Source organism: Saccostrea cucullata, unplaced genomic scaffold, assembly GCF_032062105.1.
Source record: "Saccostrea cucullata isolate Sc308-1 unplaced genomic scaffold, CSIRO_AGI_Scuc_v1 ctg882, whole genome shotgun sequence".
Taxonomy (NCBI): domain Eukaryota; kingdom Metazoa; phylum Mollusca; class Bivalvia; order Ostreida; family Ostreidae; genus Saccostrea; species Saccostrea cuccullata.
The window spans coordinates 326,951-351,883 of NW_026929151.1; the positions used below are offsets into that span (position 1 = coordinate 326,951).

Below are 24,933 nucleotides of genomic sequence, written 5' to 3' on the forward strand. Positions count from 1 at the left end.
GGTGTACGTATTTTGGCGTCAATTTGCACGCTAATAAATGTCGAATTTACTCAGGATGTCATCCGGGTAACTTAACAGAAGTTCAGGTAGGATGTAGGTACTTCAGTCCGGAATCTGAAGGTATTTTATTTAAGGACATTGGCAACGTTTCTGGTTTTCGTATAGAATTTTTCAAGATTTTTTGAACAGGTTTAATGGTACCAAACATGTTCAATTCAGGTTCCTTTTACCAATCAAGCCAGCCTTCCTTTAACGATTTTGTCAAATCAATGTTTTTACAATTTTCAATGCATTTCCTATGTAAAATGTTGATAAAACGGGCCTATATTATTTTTAACCATACGTTTTCTCTAAAACCCATTTATTTCATAAGGTTTATACATAAAACACATTGTTGAAACCTTATTTCCGATGGCATGCATATAATTTGGCTGAAAATGCGAATATTGAACCAAAACACAGAAATACCAGCACTGTTCTTTAATTTTGAGTTACTTCCCTTTACTGTAATTACATCTAATCAATATTTATAATGTTCAAGAGAGTGGTTGTTTGTTTCTATTCTATAATTTATTTAATTGGAAACGAACCATCAGAAAACATTTTTTCAAGGATTTATAGTAACTTTTTAATGGTGCATCATTCACATAACCTATGGAATCATTCTTTCGGTCCACCTAGCTATCAACACTTTCAGCATAATTATTTCACACCTTTGCGCTTCCCAGCAATCATTTACCTATTCTAAATGACGACTTGTTAACTGTCTGCCCCCTCAACACAATATAAACAAACCCATCGCTGCTTTTCTTTTATTACTGCAGAGTTGAATATATCCGATAAAAAAACACACATGCTTTTGCTTACCTCTCAGTCTGTTACATATGCTTTCTTTGTTTTCAGCGCCTAGAGAATTCCATACGGGAGATCACTCTCAATGACTTTTTTTCATAAGTAAAGAAACCTGGGTATAAACCTTTTTTCTCCGGAAATCCTTCGATGCCAATGACCTTAAATAATAATAAACGTAACGAACATAACGACCTCTGCTAAAAGTAATTTATTGCGGCTACTGAATAATATTAAACGTTTAATGTAAATAAGATATGATAAAAGAAAGTAAAGAAGAGAAAAGTAACTGACCACTATGCATTAGGACTATAGAAAATTCACAATGGAGAATAATTTTACTGAAAACAGAGATTTTTTTTAAATGTTTTTTTTCTGGAGATTTAAGGACAGATGATACAACCAATTTTTTCCTTGGTTAAAGATTAAATATCACGTCACAAATTTAGAAAAGTGGATAGTTCTTAGAATTTTTTCTCCAAGGAACTGGAATATGAAAAATACTTCGAAAATATTAGTAATATTTTAATGAAAAAACCAATATAGAAAAAGCTAAATGGTAAAAGTCAACCTATGTGATATTGCCAATTTTTTGTCATTTCGATCTTCCTCTTAAAATTCACCTGGCTTGGAATATTTTTTCCAAGGTTTATATTACACTTTTAGCGCCAGGATAACATATTATGAAATTTATTTTCACCTGTGAACCTTTACTGAATGTGATTTGTCAATATGCGTCATTCCTGTGAAAAAATATTTATATTTCAAGAATGTTTGATTTAACTCCATTTCTTTTATAATTCTAGGGAATAAACGTCCACTGAATTGTAAAACATTGCTCGCTGATGTTCATACTTTGTCTAATGTTTACACTATTTATCCCTGTAACAACTAATGCTCTGTCGTCTTGTCTGATATGATTACCAAGGGTGGAGGATGGACGGTCAGTTTAATTATTATTCAATCAATTAGTACATGGATTTATAACTATTTAATTTAATAACATTTATCATTCTTAATCAATCCAACAGGTTATACAGAAGCGTGTTGACGGTTCAACCGATTTCAACAGAACTTGGAATGAGTACAAGGAGGGATTTGGTTCAGTTAATTCATCTTATTGGTTGGGTATATCCATTTTGGTTTACTATTAAAGGAAAGTTGTATCTCTAGTTTAAGTATATATGATATTCAGTAGAGACATATACTTTGATCGTTTCGACATTTTTTACATATAATTATACAAAATGTGCATGTCCATGGCTGTCTTTTATAAATCAGTTATTTCTTGTTCCTCTTATTGGTTTGACTTAATCAATATTACTATAACATTTTTAGGAAATGACGTCATTCATCTGTTAACCAAACACAAACCGTCTCTGTACGTGTCCATAACTCTGACCAATGGAACCACGCTATATCAACAGTACGAGGAATTCTCCATAACCGACGAGACAGACAACTACAGACTTTACCTGAATGGACCGACCACAGGAACACTAGGTGAGATGTCGGTCTAATAGCTCACCTGAGTCGAAGGATCAATTGAGCTTTTCTGATCAAACAGTTTCTGGCGTCTGTTGTCTGTAAACGTTTGTTCTTCATATGAGCCAATTTCAACCAACTTGCCACAAAATATCCTCGGATAAGGGGATTAAAGTTTGTTCACAAGAAGTTCAGTGCATTTTTTCAAGGGAAATAATTTGTGACAATTTGGCTGCATCACTGAAAATTCTTCTCAAAACAATTTAGAAAGAAAAGCATGCTAAATGCTTTATATTGAAATTTGTTCATATCATAACCCATGAGGTAGGGCGGAATAACAAGGAGAGGGCGAAGTTTTTTTTAGAAATATAAGGAAAATGCTTTGAAATATGTTGTTAAAAAGAACAGCAAAACTTAAATTTCTCTTATTATAGAAGATGTATCCTCATGTAATGAAGATTCCAATTTGTTCAAATTATGATGAATAGTGTCACAAAAAGTCAAAAAGATTTTGCATCGTAATTTATAGGAAAAAAATCTTTTAAAATTCTTCCGTTTAAGAATAGCAAAGTCATCATTAGTAATATTGGTATGGAGGCAGTCTTAGGCAGTAAGTTTTTTAGTTTGCCGACACCTACTACTTCAAATCTGTACTGATTTCTGCTACTTCCCAGCCAATGTGCATAAATGAGCAATGTTGCAATGAACAATTTTACGCGATCATGTGACTGTGTGATGCGATTTCTCGAATCTCGACACTTTGATTTTCTGAATCCACTCCCTGCAACCGATGACGTACTTGTAGTACACGGTATACACGACGTTTTTTTTTATGCACGTATTAAATGTTCATTGAAAAAATATTCTGTTTAATGCATAAAAGAAATTTAATTGCTATTTTCTCATTGAAGAGGGGTATATAATGAATTTGCCTTTATAATATTTGCTATTTTGAAGGAACCTTGGGTAAGAATTTCTGTTTATAACAGTTTTAAGAGTAACAGGCTTTATATGACTGAACAGTTTGCTGACCATGGGAAAATATACATCAAATATTGGTCTTACCCTATCTTGTCCTTTAGCACTCTTCAAAAACTGCCATGGTTCACAGATGTAAGAGCCGTTTGTGACGACAAATGACGTTAAATGACGTTGCAAAGTTAAATTATGCAAAAAAACATTGCGAGGAAAAAATTGACAAATAAATTCTTAACGCACATTACGTTAATTTTTAGGTTTTTTTTAGGGTTATAGTTTTTCATTAAATTGAAAAAAAATATTTTACATTTTTGTGTTCCTATATTATTGAAAATGCATATAGTTCCTACTGTGTATTGTAAAGCGCAGTGACAAGGTTTCGCGTGTGTTATAGAATTTGAACGTCGTGGATTTCTAATTGATTTTATAACAAAGAATATACATTGGTATTAATAACCTATTTAACACCTGTAAATAACATTCTGTTTAATATTAAAACACATTTTTCATTGTTAAAAAATTCCTCAATCTATCTCTCAAAGCACATGAATTATGTCATTTTTACCAAAATGACGTCATGATTGACAGGTTCATTGAAATTAGTGATCTGTTTATAACCAGTCGTATGGGATTTAACTAGAAACTTTTTTAAATGCATTGTTAAGTTGTATTGTTGTTTATTACGCCAATGCGATTTAAACTTTGAAATTAATTCATTTTCTGGTATTATGAGGAGCATGTAAAAGTCACAGAAAACTTTTCCCGTTTAAATTAGGCCCTGCCTCCTTATTTCAACCTTAACAATGCTGCAAAGTTTCTTTTATTAAATCTCAACTTAAGAATACATAATAAGATGATACAGCCATGTAGTTACTATTTATGCTTTTTCTCCCTCGACTTTTTGGCCTGTGTTAGCAATATTAAATATATGTAATCTTTATTTCGATGAAAAAGTGTGATATTCTACCTCATCTAACATTGGGCTTAAAATGAGTGTGAATGCTTTGCAGGAATGCTGAATTTTCTAAAAATCTTAATTTGACCCGGGTTCAGTATTCTGCAGAGTTTATGATTCTGGAACCTAATTCACCTAAGATTTTCCAGTGGTCCTTTTTTTTGGCTGAATTAACAATATTTTTTCAATACTTGATTAATGTGATGGGTTACTGTATGGTTTCTTATTTTCTGCATTATTTCTATAACTGCTTCAATCTAACTGACAGCTCCATTTAAAACAAAATACTTATAAAACTCCAACCTAAAAATAATAGTTGCCAAACTTACATTGGTATATGAGTCTTAATTTTGTATATGTATTCACTGTTAAACTAAATGTACATGCATATGTTGTTTTGAATAGTGCAATTTAATTTTAGATAAATCTTACATTCTTTCCAGTTTTCCTAATCCTTCATGAATAAAAAAAAATAAATTCGTTAAATCATATTTAATAAAAAAAGTTCCTTGCCTAAATAAATAATAACAAGGGCTGTTTTAGCCTCCTCGTATTTTCATGAAGTTTTTTATGCATTTTCTTTGTGTCAAAAATGTAAATCATTTCATATTCAAAGAGAAATAACTCTACATATATTTTTCATCTTATTGACTGAGTGATAGAATGCATTTCATAAAAAGGTCATTATTTTTTTCTATAAATAATTCTTTTTTCGTAACTTTCAATTAATTATCTTAAGTTTTTGAGAGAGAAGATAGAAAATGGTTGTCATATTTTACGACATATTTAGATTAAACATGAAGTAATATTTGTACGAAAAAATGTGTATTATGACAAATATTGAGCACATGAAAAGGATGATGATAGGCCTATCATTAATATCTAACATTTACAGATACAACGTTCTGGTGATCATCTTAGGCAAAAAATTTACTCTGTGTACAGAAGTGTTTCAATCTTAATATTTGCTGTTTACAATTGTGATTTTATTTATTATAAATTACAATACACTCATACAAAATAAGATTTATTTATTTTTCATGGCGTCATTTAAAACAACTTCTTATTAATAACATATCTATCAAGTTATTAGATAAAAAAAAATTTAAAAAAAGTAATTATTCTGTCTGAACTGTTTTATGACAAATATTCCAATTAAGAAATGCTTTTAGATAAAACGTTTTGAAAATCATTGTTATTTAGATCACACAAATTTTCAGGTAAGCAAATTTGTAATGAAGTGCTATATATAGCTTTTCATGAAATATCCCTGTGTGACATTTCGACATACTGACATACTGACATACTGACATTTGCCTATGTGAGAAGTCTGTTTGATGAACAAGAACAGTTTACAGAAAACTTAAAAACAATCATTATTATTTTTTACATTGTACATGTCTAAAAAGCAGCAAAATACACCCAATGTTTGAATTTCTTAGTGCCCTATCTTGTTTCATTTTTCAAATGTCTTTGTAGCCTCAGTGTGATGTAACGCTGGTGCTGTTTCTCCATGTATTTTCTACGCGTGAGCATACAAATCAAGTCCAAATCCATACGCGTGAGCATACAAATCAAGAACACACAATGGAGTGTGTAAGATCTTAACACTATCATCGGTATCAATTAATGATGAATAAAACTTGTTGTTGCGTCCTGGAGAAATTATTATCATTGATTGAAAAAAGACTTTTTATTCTGAAAAAAATGTGAATCGATATATTAAGGCATAAACATCTTTTATTGACATTAAGATACTTTTCTGCGGTCAACAAAAGTGATATAAAACGTTTAAAATCTTTAGAATAATTATATTTTTGCATTGTTTCGAAATTGTAAATTTGCAGAAATGACATTTCCCCTTTGCATATGAACAAAAGCACAAATTTTATCGATTGTTAACTTCTTAAAGCATTTTGATTAATTAGTGTAAAAACCATTCTAGACGAGAAAGTATTAATCCTAATTCATACAAGCAATATATGACAAATTTTAATGTTTTCGAGTATGATATAGTTTTTTCTTAGCCTTTTTCCGCAAAAGTTGATCTCAACTATTCTTTTGCGTTCCGTGCCAATGTTTTGACATTTAACGACGATGAAACTCAATTTTGATAATTTGACACGTATGGCGTATTAGAATTGGAATCCTTACGACGAGAGTTAAACTGCAGTTGACCCTATTTTTTGTCTCTCTTTGACATCATTACGACGGTAGGTGATGCTGGGTGACTTGGAGGAACTTTACACACTGTACAGGAGAAGACGGACTATAACTCCGCTTCATTTATGAGGATCCGCCGTTTAATTTCTACGTAATGATTTATTGTCTTTAAATGAAGATAAAAATTTTTGTCATTTGATTAAACAAAATATGTGCAAAATTCAAAGGAATTTTTTAAATTTTTTATTTTATATTCGTCTTTTCGGGTGAGATTTATCCTCAAGTTTTTGAATAAACTATCGATAACATAGGGCCATAAATTATGGATAGAAAGAATGTTCATTACCAGTAAATTATGGATAGAAAGAATGTTTTTTACCAGTATATTATGGATAAAAAGAATGTTCATTACCAGTATATTATGGATAGAAAGAATGGTCATTACCAGTATATTGTGGCTCTGGTCATTACCAGTATATTGTGGCTCTGGTCATTACCAGTATATTGTGGCCCTTCGTTTTCTTCTTTGGGTAACTTTCACTCGAAAATCTTAATTTTTAGCAGATGTATAAACTGTAGATCATTTATTTTTCGCGACACCTTATTTTAGCGATAAAGTCATTGACTCTTTATTAGAGAAACAAAATTTTCACAAATTGTGGTTAGTACTCTATATAATCTTATGAAATTCTATTGTACGCGAGAATCAAATTTTCGCGAGTATACCATCTCGCGTAATTACGCGAAAGTAAAGTTCTCGCGAATAAAAAGTCGACAAATAAGTCGAAAAAAGTGCTTTCAATTTGAATATTTATTTTGTACTGTTGGTATGTTGGTTCGTTTGTGAGTTTATCTGTTTTGTCTATTAGTCTGTAAAAAATGAACGTTGGCATAACTTTTTATTCGTTTTAAATATGGAATTCATCTTTCAAATGTGTATTTAATGTGAAAGAACTTTTCAAATATGTTCGAAAGTTTGACTTTCGTCTTGGAATTTAATACCCTTTTAGAAAAAAAAATCCCACATTTGAGGCAAAGTCATAACATTGTAGCTCTGTGCTTGAGAAAACTCGGACATATAAAGCAGAGAGCTACAGATCCAAGCGTTGTAAAAACCTTCGATTTATGCCGACGATTTTTTGTCGCTACTTTAGGCATTTATTTCGTGTAGCTTAAGCTTTCTCTGGCTTGTAGAATGGTTTAAACTTTCCTATGATAATTCATATATTTATCTCCTGTATTTCATACTTTGTTTACATTTTAATGGTCCGAAACAGTCCTGTATACAGTTTTGTAATATCGGTTTAAAAGAGTTTTCATTTGGACGTTCGTAACCACAAAAAGCCATTTGTTAGCGTTGGCAGGTAAATAAATGATCATAAATTGAAGTTGAATGTACGATTAATTATTGAATACCATTTAAAAATATTTTCATAGCTGGGAAAAGTATAAATTGTACGAAAAAATACCCATAGTGAGCGACAAAAAATCCTCGGCGTAAATCGAAGGTTTTTACAACGCTTGGATCTGTAGCTCTCTGCTTTATCTGTCCGAAAATTTTTCAAGCAGAAAGCTACAGTTCTGCAGCTATAACCAAATATCATAATAATGTTTATGTCAAAAAAAGGGTAGTTTAGATTTTAAAATATTATAATTATTAAAATACATGCAACTTCTGATCTAAGGACCCGTTATACATGTTATAAGAAGGATTTTATAGATGGTCATATCATTTTGATTGCTCTTCTTATTGATTGTTATGTTAATTAATATCTTGATTAGTTCTCCAAAATCACTTAAACTATAAAGGAAAAATAGTTAGTTGTGGAAATCAGCCATACTTTTATACAAAAAGTCCCTGTATTTTAAATGAAATTATGTAGTCCCTAGCAACAATAAATGTTTAACGCATAGTTTTTTTTTCTCTTTATAGCGAAAACTAAATGATAATTTGATTATTAAATTAAATTTGAAATAAAATAAAAAGGATTAGATTTTTAGTCAACCTACGTTTACCATACATAAAAGTAATAGTATGAATTTACAAAATATACAGCCTTCTCATTCTCAAATATAGCTTTTCACACACATGTAAAACACCTTTTTAAATGTTTATTTAACATGTTCCTGATAATACAACTACTAAATTCATCAACATATACTGTAAATTGTTTCAATTCATCAGTGTTAAAATTTCACGATATCTCAAAAAGTACCATTTGCGATGGTTTTGATTTCACGCTGCAAGAAATTAATTCAAAACTTCCTATAAGCAATTTAACATTATTAAAAACTAATAATAACATTCACGGTGGGGTTGATTTCGCGAAAAATTAATAAATCACAAAGATAGCGAAATTAAAACCATTGTGAATATTTGCCAATCCACAGTATGTAATGAGAGCTTTATAATACAAGTTAAGCATAATTTATTAATGTTCATGTATATGTTATGTGTGGTTTATAATACATGTAAACTATACGTGAAATTTATGCTTTATAAAAAAAATGTAAACCATGTGTCATTAACGTACGTGTTACATGTGGTTGACTATACACATGTAAACCATGTGTTAATTAACGTACGTGTAACATGTAGTTGACATTACACATGTAAACCGTACGTTTATTAACGTACGTGTAACGTATGGTTGCACATAACATATGTTACACGTACGTTTCACGTATGTAACACATGCGTGTATTCCAAACATACGTTTAACATACAATATGTGAAACGTATGTAGTCACACATATGTTATTCGTACGTTGTACCACATACCTGAAATGTATGTTTGTAATACACGTATGTGATACGTACAGTACTGACCGGACACAACCTAACAGAAAGCGAACCCGGAGCGGACCCCGGGTTCGCTCTCTGGGTCCGCTCCGGGTTCGCTCGGGGTCCGCTAGGGCTGACCCCGAGCGAACCCGTAGCGGACCCCGAGCGAACCCGAAGCGGACCCATAGAGCGAGCCCCAAATTCAGTAGCGGTCCCAGAGAGCGAACGCGGGTTCGGTATTTCTTTACGGAGCTGACAATCAGGATTAGCGATTAACCAACCAGCGCATCAACCAATCAAAATAGCATATTGATCTGTTGATTGGGATATAAGATCGAACGTGTTGATTTAATTCGACATAAATCCAAACACTGTACATACAAGTAAAACGTGTGAATGTTCTGTGTTTATCTATTGTGATAATTAATACATTATTTAATTTTATTTATTTTAATTCTCCGGGTTGTATTTTATATTTATATAATATTTTATTTCTTTTTTATTAAAGCAATTTATTAAATAAATTTGGTAAATACATCAGTCAATGCATAAAAATGGAAATCAATTGATATTACAATTTTTACTGACAAAAAGCGGAGAAAAGAAATATAGTTAATTGGTCTTCGACAATTATTGTAAAATTTCATAATCTCAAGTTGAATTGGAAATTAATATAAACACTGTTAAATAAAGAAAAAAATCCGAACCGCTATAAAGTACGTCTGGTTTATCGGGGTATACTCAGGTGAAGTGCGATTTCAATGATTGAACGAATTAATTACACTAATTAATCACGACATTTAGTAAATCGTACATTGTTTCATTTTCTCAAAATGCGTAACTATTCTTGACAAAGAATAATCAGAGAAATATAATATAGAAGGGATATTTAAACATATGAATTATGATCTTTTATAAATTTTGAAATGTTTTATGACTAATTATTGGAAAAAAATAATTAATAAAGGCGTTAGCAATGCATAGTTATGTGGGTTGTTCGAAAGATGGTAACACAGACTAACTGTAGAGTTACACTAAATTGAAAGAATAACCTTGTTAAGTATCATCAGGAATTGGGTCTAATTCACGTTCATTCTGGTGAAGTCATTCAGTTTGTTAATACCATTAGGGCGGAATGACTTCAATCTGTGCATCTAGAAGGAAGATTTTTATATACACACATTTTCTGTCATGCCCAAGAAGATTAAGAAGATCAATAATTTTGATGTAAATTTTGAATAATTTAATGTAACACGTACATTGTGAAATCATAAATAAGATAATTAAATAATTAGAATTTTTTAAAGACAATGTGTGTGTGAAATAGGGGGCATGTATTGATATATTCTTATCAGGTCGGGAGAACAATTATTATTTGCTTTTTCTTTATTCTGATAAAAATCATTCTCGCTCCAAAATTTTGACCGTGAAAATTGAAAAAGCTCTAATATACAGTGTAATTTTTTTTTTTAGAAAATGTCCGGTAAATATTTATTACGAACTTTTAATGCGTAACTACTATAAATGAAATCTCAATATGTCAGATGTACAAAAGGTTACATGTAATTTATAGATGCGATATCATAATTCACGTGTTTAGTAAACATTCAAACTAATGTAGCAAAACGTAAGGAATAACAAATGTATTTTTAAACTATGTATATAAAGCATGAATTTAAAAGGTTATCAGTTTAAATTTCTTTCGTCAGTTTCACTTGTACACCATTCGATACACTGAAAATCAATTCAACACTCTTTTCTTCCTTTTCTTTTTTGTTTTCTCGTTATAACTTAAGAAAAAAAGCCTTATAACTCGCTGTTAAATTAGTTTGAATTTCTCGGGATAGAGAAATCAAGGAAATCAATTATTCATGTACATGTAAATCTACGTCGAATAAACAGTTTAATTTTAATGTAAAATTTATCAATGTTCTCAATAGTGTCACTGTTTACATGTACAGTGTACATGTCCGCATCGTCGCATTAACAACAATGATCGATCCACAATACCATTATTGAATTGGAATATACAAGGGGCGGGGCTTACTGGCGGTGAGATTAAAGCGGGGTCCGCTTCACGCATTAGTGCGTAAAGCGGTCCCAGGAAGCGAACACCGGGTTCGCTCTAGCGGACCCAGAGCTGACCCAGAGCAAACGCGGAGCGAACCCGGAGCGCATCCAAAGCGCACCCGGAGTGGTCCCAAAATTACTGAAAGCGAACCCGAAGCGGACCCCTAAGGAACCCGTGAAGCGAACCCGGGATCCGTTCCGGGTTCGCTCTGGTGTTAGGTTGTGTTCGGTCGGTACTGTACATTTCACATAAGTGATACATGTATTATGTGCACCCATATGTAAGACGTACGTGGCACAGTTAGCTGTGTATGCATACTTCTTATTAAAAGCATTTCACATTTTAAAAGAATGCATGTGCTATATAATTTTGGGGTTTTTTTTGTTTGGTAACGGTGAAACTCAAAATTTTGTTTAGAAAATATTTTATCAATAACTGTTGTAAATGTCAGAGGTTTCACTGTAAGCGGAGCGTGCCCTCTGGTGAGAGATTGATAGTAAATGTGTACAATGTATCGAGACGACTACACAAAATAGAAAGAAATTTCAAGGATCTTATGCATACCGTTTTGATTTAGTAAAAAAAAAAAGTCCAGCCCTGCCCGCATGTATAGGCTCTATTTATTAAAATTTACGAGGTAAACAAACTATATCAAGAACTCAAGAGTTATCTCCCATGCTGGGTCAATGATGCGTTTGAAAACTATAATTAGATTGACTCTTCCAAGATTTCAATTTTAATCAAAAAGTGCAAGGGCAAGGCGACAATTTAAAAAGTAGGTTTTTATTTTGAATTATTTATTTTATTGTATAGTTTTTAAAAAGTGATGCTCATTTCCTTGTAATCCTTTAGTAAATTTATAATTCACGATGAAATTAGGATAATATCCTATTTTTCATACAATACTGTCTGTTTTAGCTGAATAACTTAATTATATCGGAAAACTAAATGAATGAGCATCACTTTCGAGAAAGTATAGATATATAGGGACAACATTAAACATTTTGCAGTTATTATTTTGTTTGCCTTACCCTTGCACTTTTTGGTTAAATTTGACATCTCATTTTTTGACCTAAAATCGGCACCCACGTGACTTCAGGGGGTCACATGATGTCAAAAAATACCGATGTGAAAAGCGATGGACATACTCTTTAACATAACAAATAGCTATTTTAACTAGAGTGTCTTGCTAAAAAATAAATCTGTTCAGCATAAAATGTATGATTCCATGAGTTTTTATAGAAAATGTTGCCTTAACTGTACTGCGAAGACAGAAGATGTATGTTTAAATGGTCGCCATGCTTAATTTTGGTAAGGATATTCTGTGGTCCAGATTATTTTTACCATTTCTGACAAATGAACTGTTATTGTTATAAAAATGAAATGACATGGAAAAAAAATATAAAACTCAGAAAAATCTTTCAGCTTTTGTCACAGAACCATACAGAGGGGATCACATGACCGCTAATATCACGTGATTCGCAAATGCGCAGAACAATGGATGGTGTGCATTAAAATCCGGATGATTTATAATTCAAAATATAATCAACATTGAAACCAAAATATTTTTCTTTTATGGAAGTCATTTCATCAGCTCGTGAACTTTTTGATCACTCTTCGTATTTAGGAAGGAATTATCAAAATTTTGGTATTTATTATGCATGAATAAAGAAAAAGGAGACCATTTATGTGTAGCAAGGTTGTCATGGCAACAAATAGGAAAAGCCATCAAATTGTTACATACATCAGAAAGAAATGAAATGAGGTTTATTTATATGATGCGTACATAAAAATTAAAAGATAATCACTTAGTATAAACATGGATGGGAGATCTATCATTCATTGGAAATTCAACTTTTATTTCACTCATATCTATAATCCTAGAAATGAAAAGGACTAATCGGGATATTTTTTCTTCAGGTAGCACTGTTTGTTCATGCAAAGAATTTTTTAAGTGCACACTAGAGAATAAAAAACTTTATTTATAATATTGATCGAAACATGTATCTTTCGAATACTTTGTCGGTAATAAATATAATTTCAAAACATTTAAATCCCTGAAATTTAAACACAATACTCTATGAGGTATGCAATATTTTGGGATTAAGTTTGTTCAAATCTAAGGTCAACCTCTTTGCGTCCGTTTCATACAAAACATATTTTCGTCGAAGTTTTTCTAAGCAACTTCACAACGCAGACCTTTGAAATTTTGACAATTTTTTTTTTTTAGGCAAGTCATAATGTTTGATTCGTTTTTGTTTAAATCCAATGTCAACTCCCGTTTGTTCGTGCGTCGATGTGTTTCACATATAATTTTTATCACAATTTACTCAGCAACAGGCCGTTGCAAATGCTTGAAATTTTAGTACACTCTTTGTCATATGGATTCATTTTTGGGTTTTTAATGTCAACTTGCTGCTTTTCTCTGTGTCTGTCCATACGATACATAAAAATATTCTTCGTTCCTGATTTTAAGCAATTCTCATTGCAAATGCTTAAAAATATAACACATACCGAAGTTATTGAGGCATGCTATATGGTTTGATTTATTTTTCATGAATCTGATGTCAACTTCTTTTCATTTGTCCATCTACCCATCACGAATGATATGTATATAAATATTCAGACCAGAGCAGGGTATTACTAGTTAGAATTAACTCACAGGCCTCTTGCTATTTTACTTGCAATATTATTAAAACTTTTTTAGGTACCTGCGAACGTCAAAGCTTTTTAGGTATGTGAAGTAACTATTTATATTCTAAAATAACATCTATTGATTGTGAGCATCGAACAATGTTGTTGGGATATGAACTTTCAATTTTCAACTTAAAAAGTTATAAAGATGCTGTACTGTTTTTACGATGACGATCAACATGAACTATGAAAACCACGTGCCTTCTGAGTGGAGTATCATGCTCTGTGATTCATTCAATCGATTGGAGAACAAGTGTGACAAAAACATAGTCACGTGTTGCAAATTGCCTTCCTATATATATATAAAGCTTTGTACCCAACCTAAGAAAGATCCAATGAAATGAAAGATTGAAAAGATATTACTAACAGTTTTTCAAGAGGAACTTTATTATAACTATTCTAACTTGAAGATGAAGTGAAATTTTCAAGCAGAAAAATTATGAGAACCTACAAAATTAGGACAATGTATTTAGCTTTATTTATTCTATTGGTTAAACGATCCACTTCTGAATCAAGGCACTATGCAGCTAAAATAGTCTTAGACGATAAGTCACTCCAGGAAAACCCGTTGCCTGAATATGACGTTCATTCACTGATTATGTGCTCGGCAATGTGTGGTCCTGGTTGTACTAACTTCGGTGTAAATTTACAAAGGAAAAAATGTCGAATTTACAACGGACGTCATTCAACTAATTCAGCATTACCGGAAGTAGGATGGAGATACTATTTTCAGGACTCTGGAGGTAATACAGTTTATACTCAACCATAGGTCGATTCGCTAATAAGTCGTTTGTACTTTTCATACACTCGATTTTATGCGGTTGCATATTTTTGGTCCGAATCTGCTGTCAATTTAAGTCATCATTGCATTGCATTTACGGAGTAGTGGTGATTCAAAATATGTTTTGGTTTTTTATGTCAATATGCTTGTTAAATTAAGACATATCTTGAAAAAAGTAATAGTGCATTTGTTACAACGACACAAATTATTTTATTAGAAAGACTAAGTTTTTAGCATAAATATGAAATATCATAATTAGTTTTAAACAAAGGTATGAGCTACAATTAAAGATACAAAAGGTTTAAATGCATCGACATGCATTCACTTCCGCCCCTTAATGGAGGACCTATGTCGTTCTACGTCAAAGCAATGTATTGTGACCTCACAATAGCGACGTTTGTTTTATCTGTTTTAAAACTTTTGCAACTTTGATATAGGCTTAACATTGTTAATAATCAATAACTTACACAATTTACAAAAAAAAAAATTCGTACATTATTAATAACACCTTTATTTGATCAATGAAGTTTGTTAAGATTAGAAATCTATTCTTTCCCTTGATAATTCATAGCAATTTCAGTTGTGAAAAAGTACCTTGATAATGTGCTGATATAAGTGCAAAAAGATAAGATAGAATAAAGCAAAGAAAGTGGCTTAAACTCAGGGAAATTTGTTTTATTTCATGTTTACCATTAATTGTATTTCTTGATAGAACTAAGAAAAGGAAATTAAGAAATTTACTTGCATCTATATATTTGCTTATTGATTAGTGCAATCAAATAAATAGGCCTCATTTAACAGAATTTAAAACAAGAAATACGTATAAAATGTGAAGGTTGTTGGGAAAGTTTGTGGACTTCTATTATATCTTCTTTTTTATTTAACGGCATAGTGCTTTATTTTTTGTAAAGAAATATAAAAGCCGAAGGCTAAAGTGAGCATTTTTTGATCGAAATTTGTCCGTTTTTTGTCCTTGTTGAAACTTTTCACAGCCTAATTTTTTTCTCCAGGACAACTGCAAAATTTTTTTAACCAAACTGGGCATAAAGTATTCTTGGACGAAGTGCCATGGTCTCCTACAATGGAAATAATTATGAAATAGGGGGAAAATAATGATATTGAATAATATTTTTCTCGAGAACCATTTGGCCAGAAAATATGAAACTCATGTGGAATTTTGTCAGGTTATCTTATCAATAACCCCTGGGGTAAGGTAGGGTCACGATGGACGATCAAATTTTCACTTAGGAATCAATAGGAATAGTCTTTAAAAAGTCTGCACTAGAGCAGAAAAACCATTTTTAGTCATATCAATCTGGAAGCATTTGCAGGTGGTAAAGTTTCAAATATGTTCAAATCACGACCCCCGGGGATAGGGTTGAACCACATTCGATAATGTGGAGTTTAATTAACGAATAAATAAGAATATTCCTTAAAAAATTCTTCAGATACCTTCTCTAGAACAACAAGTCACTGCTTCGTTATATTTATATGGAAGCATCTGCAGGTAGTTTAGATAAAAGATTGTTCAAGTCATGATTGCTGGGATAGGCTGTGGCAACTTACGATGAATGATTTACATATATATAGGAATACATTGGAAGAATCTTTTAAAAATCTTCAAAAGAACAGAAAAACCATAGTTAAAATAAAATTACTAATTTTCGTTAGGTTTTCTTTTCGTTGTTTTGGAGATATTGAGAGATCCACGAATTTATGACCACTACGAAATGTAAACTATTACATGCATTACTTTCTAAAGATTTTCTAATCCACGAAATCAAAACCCCACAAACCTCGAAAATTTGACCCCACAAAAGTTTACAAATGCTTGAGTTGAAAGCCACAGTAAGTGCTTTCTTCTTTTCACGTAGAAGACTTTCCACTACTTCTGTTTCATGTGAATACAAAAATATACCAATGGGAATCCAATAGATTGTTCAAGGATCTGGTCTCCCAAAACGACACAGATATTGTCAATCAAAATCTCAAGCATTCTTTTAATGTCAGCTTCAAAGTACTTGTGCGTACAATCAGAATGTCTTTCAAACAAAATAATTTTGCAAATTACCAATGACAAGATAAGTTGAATGTAAAGTTAGCGAACATCATCGCCTTTAAAGCATTCAAATAAAGACGTAAGGATAGATATGGTCACGGTATTACACGAAATATATTATCCTCGAATGGGAAATCAGGGTCTTTATAGGTTCTCTCCATCACCATATAATTCCTGTTGTTTGGCACTCTATTGAATATTAAGTCAGATCAGAATGAGAGTCAAAAATTTTAAATTATTTTATCAAAATCATTTTATTTTTAAAATGATGCATTGTTGTTGTAAATGTTTCACTTCTGTCTCCTAAAATTATTTCTTCTATAGTTTGTATCTATAATATAATGAATAATTGATTTCTCTTTGATGAATTTCAGAGAAAATTCATCTGATAGACTGTAAACATTTGCTTGCTGTCGGTTTTTCTGTATCGAGTGTTTATACAATTTATCCCTGGTACAACCGTTCAGTGGATGTTTTCTGTGATATGAAAAGAAAAGATGGAGGTTGGACGGTCAGTGTTATAAGTAATTTATTACTGCATGAAATTAAAAAAAAAGATAAAAGCATTTGGCTTCATATCTGATGAAATGGTATCAAAGATATTTTTCTGTATATACAATAGGTTAAACATAGGCGTATTGACGGATCAACGGATTTCCTTAGAAATTGGAATGAGTACAAAGAAGGCTTTGGTTCTGTTAACTCGTCTTATTGGATAGGTATACATCACAAACACCTGACGTTACTTATTTTTCTTTTAATAAAAATATATACCCCTACCTAAAATTATTTGTTATTAGGTAGGGGTATTTTTTATAAAAGAAAAAAATAAGTAACGTGAGATACTTTTGGTATGCATGTATATATTTTAACATTGTATACCCCATGCAACAACATGTTCATCAGTTTTGTCAGTCAAACTCTGAGTCCTGTTTTTGTCAGTGCAATTCCTCTAAAACTGCCGCATGAAATTTGCTAACACTTTGCAGATATTTTACACACAATATGTAGAAGTGCACGTCTGTGGTAAATACGGATTCCTTTATTATTTTTTTTTCATTAATTTTGGCAATTTTCGCAAAACCAGACAAGGACACCTCCTTAAATTAGATTAATTTCAAGAAAATTTATCATGCCATGTTTGTATTTCCTGTTTTATTTTAGGAAATGACGTCATTCATCAGTTAACTAAAATCAGCTCATCTCTGTACGTGTCCATTACTCTGACCAATGGTACAACTCTATACCAACAGTACGAGGAGTTCTCAGTGACCGACGAGAAAGATAACTACAGACTTTACCTTGCTGGACCGACGGAGGGGACCTTAGGTGAGTCGCCGATTAAATAACTTGGAAGGATATAAGATTCCCTTCGATGTTAATACATTTGAGAGTAGAATATAAAATATTTTACTCGACATTAAAATTTAAAACGACTATGACGTAATCTGTTTTTTGAGTCATATGTGCCCTGTATCCCCTTAAAACATTGAAAAGCGATTTTTTGTTTCTTTCCGAGCACCGTTGACATTATTTTTTTTTAACAACCCTGATATTTTTATTTTGTATTTTCTTTACTTCTTCAGGTGACAGTATGTTAGACGTTGGTGATCCCTATTTAAATCTGTCTGGGATGTCCTTCACCACCTACGACAGAGATAACGACGAACACAATGATAACTGTGCTATTGTATATGATGGAGGCTGGTGGTTTAACTACTGTCACACCGCCTTCCTTAACGGTCCCTGGTGTGACCCAGGGTGGTACAAACCGTTGTGGCCTACAGTGATTGATGGTAGCGAGATTAAAGAGACTGTTATGATGATAAAAACTCGCTAACATGTTAAATGTTATTTAAGTGAGAAACTTGTATAAACCGTCTTATTTTTTTCTTTACCATTACATACAGTGAAGAATTATTTGCAGACGAGTACTTCTAGTTAACCTGCCTAACCCTGGCATCTTTCATTCCAAATAAGCCACACTTGACAACACGACAATGTTTTACTGAAATGAATTAAGATATTGCATGTATTAAGCATGTATTAGGTAAGACTTTGGAGATTACATAAAAAAAATAAAATGAACCATTTCTCTATACTTGATTTCGTAGCACTGTTGATATTTTAAATGTAAAAATATCACTCTCAAAATTGTATCTTTAAAGAAGACGATACATAGAATGTTAAGCCTCTCGTGTCGAAGATTACGTAAGTTTATATTCATTTATTTAAGAAATAAGGTATCATTTTTTGAGTTTTATTGAGATGTAAAACGGGTTGGTCACGTGATCAAATCCCATAAAGCCCGAAGGGCTTTATGGAAGACTTGATCATGTGCCAACCCGTTTTACATCTCAATAAAACTCAAAAAATGATACCTTATTACTTATATTTACATTTGTGACTTATTCATACTTTACATTTGCCTGATTGTCACTTTTAACGTGTGAAATGCTTATTTTTTCAAACCCAACGGCATGTATGTATTCCACTTAACGCGCGTCGACCCTTTATGACGTCACAGAGAAATTACGTCGAAAGTTTATCCAAACGCACATCTAAGACCTCTTGACCCCGTACCTGTATTTATACAGTTATAAAAACGCTTGCCTTCAGTAGTGTTATATAAAGGAAAACATTTGCAAATGTAAATATATACAATTATGGACTACAGTGTAGGTCGATATGTGGTTATAAGGACTCATGGCAATTGATATTGACCGAAGGCGCAGAAAGTGATAGCGACCGAGCTTGCGAGGTCGCTATCATTTCCTGTGTCTGAGGTCAAAATCAATTGCCATGAGTCCTTATAACCACATATTCGTTCACTGAAGTCCATTATATTTATATTATATAATCACTCAAAGTTAATGCACTGACACAGTCCTAACTAAACAGACTTGGCTGTCATTACGTCACAATGGTTAGAAACACGCTTCCCATACTATGACGTCATGTTTTACGTAACTTCAGTTCAACCGAACGCTGCGTCGTGCGTTATCATTTTCCGCCGACGCGCTTTTTTGTCGTTTTCACAAAAGAAGGAGGAATATCACATGACGTCATTTCAGCCAATGAAAATTACGAAAATAATCTCATATAATATTATTCATTATGAAATGACTGCCGTCAGGGCCCTTATCTTTTGACGTCACAATGCTCAGAAAACGACGCGGACATTTTTAATAAGTATATACATATTATTATAACAGTAACTTGATCCGAAGGGTCGTATCACGTCGAGTTGACAGGCGCGGATCATCCGATCAAACGAGACGCGAAGCGTCGAGTTGGATCTGATGATCCGCGCCTGTCAACGAGACGTGATACGGCTCTTCGGATCATGTTACTGTTATAATGATAAATTTATTATATATCCCCTCATAACTAGCAAAATATAGCAAAAGAAAACTTTATAGATCAATTGCAAAACATTTATCCATAAAACAACGCATAAATACAAGGGACTTTTTAACGCGCAAGAAAAATAACGTCATCTTTCTGCGTACTACGTCATCAGTTTCAGAGAGTGGTGATATGGATTCAGAAAACAACATGTTGGTGATCCGGAAAATCAGAGCACGACGTCACGTGATTGCGTTAAATCTACAGTAAAATTGGGTGATACACATTAGGTATATAATAAATGATATTATTTATCTTTTAGTACGTAAATTTATTCATAATTTTGTTTAAGTATATAACTTGTTAACATACGGGACATTGGACATGCACATTGCTAGGAACAGCGATTAAAACGATTTCTCTGCATGACTTGAATAACGCTGCATATTTCTTTTCTTAGCAATTTACAAATGCTTTAATTTGAATTAATGATAAGAAGTTTTAATATTAAAAGATAAATTTGATATACATGTACACTTTTTTTCAGAGAGAGAGAGAGAGAGAGAGAAAGAGAGAGAGAGAGAGAGTGAAAGAAAGAGCGAGCGAGAGATCTTTGCACATATAGTAATTACCGTTCTTTTAAGCACTACTTATATACCATGATTTAAAATGTATTTAGCCATTTTAATTTTAATCCATTGTTAATCATACTGATATAACCCCGACAGCCAGCCTTCGGTTAACTGTCGTTTTTAATGCCTGTAAAATACCATGTGTGAAAATGGCAGTGTATCTCGACATAAATTTCTTTAAGTTCCGTTTAAATCGAGATAGGACTTTACTAGCATATCATAATCCAACATGTAACATGACTCTAAGGTAAGAAATTTTTTGAGGTAATTTTTTTTTCTGGCTGAACCCCCCCCCCCCCCTCTTTTTTTTCAAAAGAGTTGTATGGGGACAGGTGAATAAACGAGTCAAATGTGTTTTTTAAATGTTTGGATTATTTTGAATTAATAACTAGGAAAAAAAGTGTTTCCATAAACATTAAATAAGAGCGGTATATTATTATTTAATTAACAGCATCGCCTCATACCAATAGCATTAACGTGTGCTGGACGTAATATTTTATTATGGGATAAAGATCGCATCGAAATGTGAGAAGCATATATGATGACAAGATTATTACCCATTTACACGTAGAAAAAATGAATAGATGACCTTTCATGGCCGTGAAAAAATTTGATTTGCTTGTCAAGGAATTTGTGGTGGTTGAAAGTGCCCACACCTGAAAAAATGCACACACACAACTGAAATGGCTTCCTAAGGGGCTTGCGTTCTTGCGTAAACTATAATAGTTCATTCAGTTTCAAATAGATTACGTCAAAATTTTAAAGGAACTTTAATTTCGCACAGAAAAGTCAAGCCCCGCGTTAAGTGTACATATATTTAAAAAAAAAAAGAGACAGGAACAGCACAATCAATCATAGATAAATCATTTGTTTTCATTCATAGTAGCGTCAATTAGAAGAAATATACAATTTTTGTGTTCAAGCGAAACAGTGTACAGGTGCCACAAAACTAAAAAAAAATAATGTATAGAAATAATTGCAACCAATTTTAATTGTGATTTACTTTGTAAAATGTAGGAAATTAAAAGACGGTTTCAATTTGAGGACTAAATTCAAAGAAAGTTTCAATTTACACAGGAGGACGGATTCAATTTGAGGACTAAATTCAAAGAAAGTTTCAATTTACACAGGAAGAAACAAGATCTTTCGGTTAAAAGTGCAAGGCGGCTTTCAGTGAATTTTCAATGGCCATTCAGCCACTGAATGGCACATACATTTCAGTGACCTTTCAGTTGCTTTTCAGTCACAATTATTATATACTGAATTAGTATTAAGAGAATATGCTAAAGAAATAGGGGGGGGGGGGGCGAAGGATCATGCTACGAAAATTTTGAAATTTAAAATATATTTGTTTCAAAAATTGATTTACAAATGATCAAATAAATAGATTGAAGAGAATTATACGGTAAAAATTACTATGTTTCAATTTTCTTAAATTGTTCAGATGAAATAAATGAATGAAATCCCACTCAAAACTGTATTGCAATATGTTAAGAAACTAAATATAGCTATTGTAGACTTTGTCCCCAAAAGCATTATACACAATGTTGAAGAACTTAACAATATTTACATCGACAACAATATTATGGATGATGATATTTATAAACTAGATGAAAAAAACACAATAGTTAAAGCGAAAATAGGTACGAATTTCTGGATGATGTCCGATATGGCTGCATCATTTGAGAACACATCACTGATAGAGCATACAGAATGTGACAAGTGGTTATGGGTGTAATTTCCAAAAGTTATGAAAATGTTTAAAATCTTTAAAAAATAAAATGAGCGTGAAATATATTGATTGATTGTATATTGTTTAACCTACCTTTCGAGAAAGTGATATATATTCAAATGACCATTGAATTCATGAAATGATATAAATAACGTTTTGCTATGAAATCTTCATACTGATACATGTATCAAAATACCCCGCATATCTCGGCATTAACTTCTTAAAGTTCCGTTGAAATCGAGTTCTGGAGTTTATATCATAATCCTAACATGATTCTAAGGAAAGGAATTAACAATTAAATACAAATATTTCTGCTTTTAAAGAAAAAAATATATATTTGCCATTACAGTCGCACGCAAGAAGCACCGGGAGGGGGGGGGTACATTCAAAGTCCGGATGTCAACCCCACTTACCACACACACCCACACTCTTTTTTGTTGCAGCATAGTCAAATCCGTGTACTATAGGACAAAAGAATAAGGCAGTGTATTATGTTTGATTCAGAAAACTTGATTCTGAAATGGCTTCCCACGGGACAGCCTTTATTTAGTAAAAATATACTAGTTTTCATAGACTTTCAGTCTCAAATAGATCTCGTCAAAATTGTACTGGAACTTTAATTTTGCACAGAAAAGTCAGGAAACGTTTAATGTGAATATATAAAAAAGAAATGAAAACAGCATAATTCACCTTCTCTTGTTAAATTTTACAAAATACATAAAACATTTTTAGATCATAGTAGCGGTCCCTGTAAAAACAAATAAACGAATGTTTTGTAATTCAAGTGTTACAAAATAAACAAATGTTGTATTCAAGTGAAAGAGGGTACAGGTGCCTCAAAAAAAGTGAATGTGCAGAAACATCTGAAACCGATTTTACTCGTGATTTACTTTAAATAAGTAAGAAGTCAGACGGTTTCAAGTTAAGCTATAAATTCAAACAAAGTTTCAATTTAAGGTACAGTATATAAACCATTAATAAGACAATCCTTTATTTTCCTCGTCATTACGTTTCTACTCCATAACAAAGACTGAATAAGAAATTGAATTGTATAAACAATGGAAACTTAGTGCTTTAAACATTTTCAATAAAATATTCAAAAAAGTAAAAAAAAAATCAAAATCGACGTGCATGGAAGTAGCGAACATATTTTCATTATTCAAGAATTTTTAGAAACAAATTAAACATTTTTTAAAACAATATCATAACATAAATTGCAGTAAAAATAAGATAGTAATATATTTTAAGGACTTGCACTGTTCGGCTTAGAGGCAGGAGATACGAGCTGTGAAGATAAAAAAAATCTACTTACTTGTGTTTGAAAAGATGGATTTGATTAGAAGGAATTAATGATGCTGACCAATGGGAGTTTAACTTTAAATCTGGACGGTTCCCAGAGATAAATCTGTTAGTCTGACAAATTAAGATAACGAAAGCGAGCTCTAAAGTACTTAAAGAAATTCTAAAATATGCAGGTCATGTACGGGAGAATAAATGCAGCTCAGTGAGACAATTCGGCAGTGGAAAGCTGGTTTTTGTCTCTTTCTGGTTGCATTTATACAGGAAAGATTATTTTGTAGACTTGCTTGCGTTTTGGTGAAAAAAATAATTAAATTTCCACATGGCTTATTTTATTTACAAGTTAAACGTTTTATATTATAAGTAGTTACATTTCTAATAAGGTTTAATAAATTTTGTAAAGTTATTCATTGTAATTTTAAATATTACAAATAGATTGTTTACTTTAATAAAGTTTAATAAAGAGTGTATAAAGCTGGATTTTGTCTCTTTCTGATTGCATTTATACAGGTTGGGTAACATCGCCACTCCCCATAATCTGTAATGCGCTGAATACGCAGAAAGAGAATAAATAAATCCAAGATAGATAAGATGCAAACGGGGACATTGAGAACCTGATGTACTTTGTCTGGTCAGGATCAGGGAATTGGAGGAAGGTTTTCCCCGGCCCTTAAAACCTCTCACATGAAAAACGACAAAACGATCCCAAGAGTTTAGAACCAGATCTAGTAACCAGACAAATAGTATAAAAACCCAAACACAAATTCACAAAACAAACAAAATTCCCTCAAAGAAAATTTTATTTTATGAAAATAAGTTTACCTGTCTTGGCGTACCTGAATTTATTTCTCATTGGAATTTTACGGTGATGCAGAAAAAACATGGTGTTTTTATCCTATTGTAATAGTTATAAGGAATAAAGTAACGTGCGTGTGTGTTAGTGAGTGAATGCTGACTTCTTATGAAATTGATATTAACATTATTTTATATCGGGATCGATGTGCTTTTTGCGAGGGGATGCCCCGTTTTGCGCGCAGAGTCCTTCTGGGAATCTCTCTCTCTTCCTCTCTCTCTCTCTCTGACCTTATTTTTTTTAATGCTT

General features: G+C 32.1%; 1 protein-coding gene across 1 annotated transcript; it reads left to right on the plus strand.

Annotated features, from left to right (window-relative positions):
• The first annotated feature begins 12 nt into the window (after window positions 1-12).
• LOC134279916 (fibroleukin-like) lies at window positions 13-18,660 on the plus strand. Its single transcript, XM_062762330.1, has 8 exons — window positions 13-120; window positions 1,656-1,792; window positions 1,881-1,977; window positions 2,188-2,352; window positions 17,195-17,331; window positions 17,443-17,539; window positions 17,985-18,149; window positions 18,407-18,660. Exons 2-8 carry the CDS (start codon window positions 1,766-1,768, stop codon window positions 18,658-18,660), a joined length of 942 nt encoding a protein of 313 aa, XP_062618314.1. The 5' UTR covers window positions 13-120; window positions 1,656-1,765.
• Window positions 18,661-24,933: the final 6,273 nt, after the last annotated feature.

Bases quoted from the DNA above. Each gene is read 5' to 3' on its own strand.
- LOC134279916 (XM_062762330.1), top strand. From the start codon at position 1,766: ATGATTACCAAGGGTGGAGGATGGACG. The intron at 17,540-17,984 runs GTATACATCACA...GTTTTATTTTAG, and splicing joins TAACTCGTCTTATTGGATAG to GAAATGACGTCATTCATCAG. The intron at 18,150-18,406 runs GTGAGTCGCCGA...TTACTTCTTCAG, and splicing joins ACCGACGGAGGGGACCTTAG to GTGACAGTATGTTAGACGTT.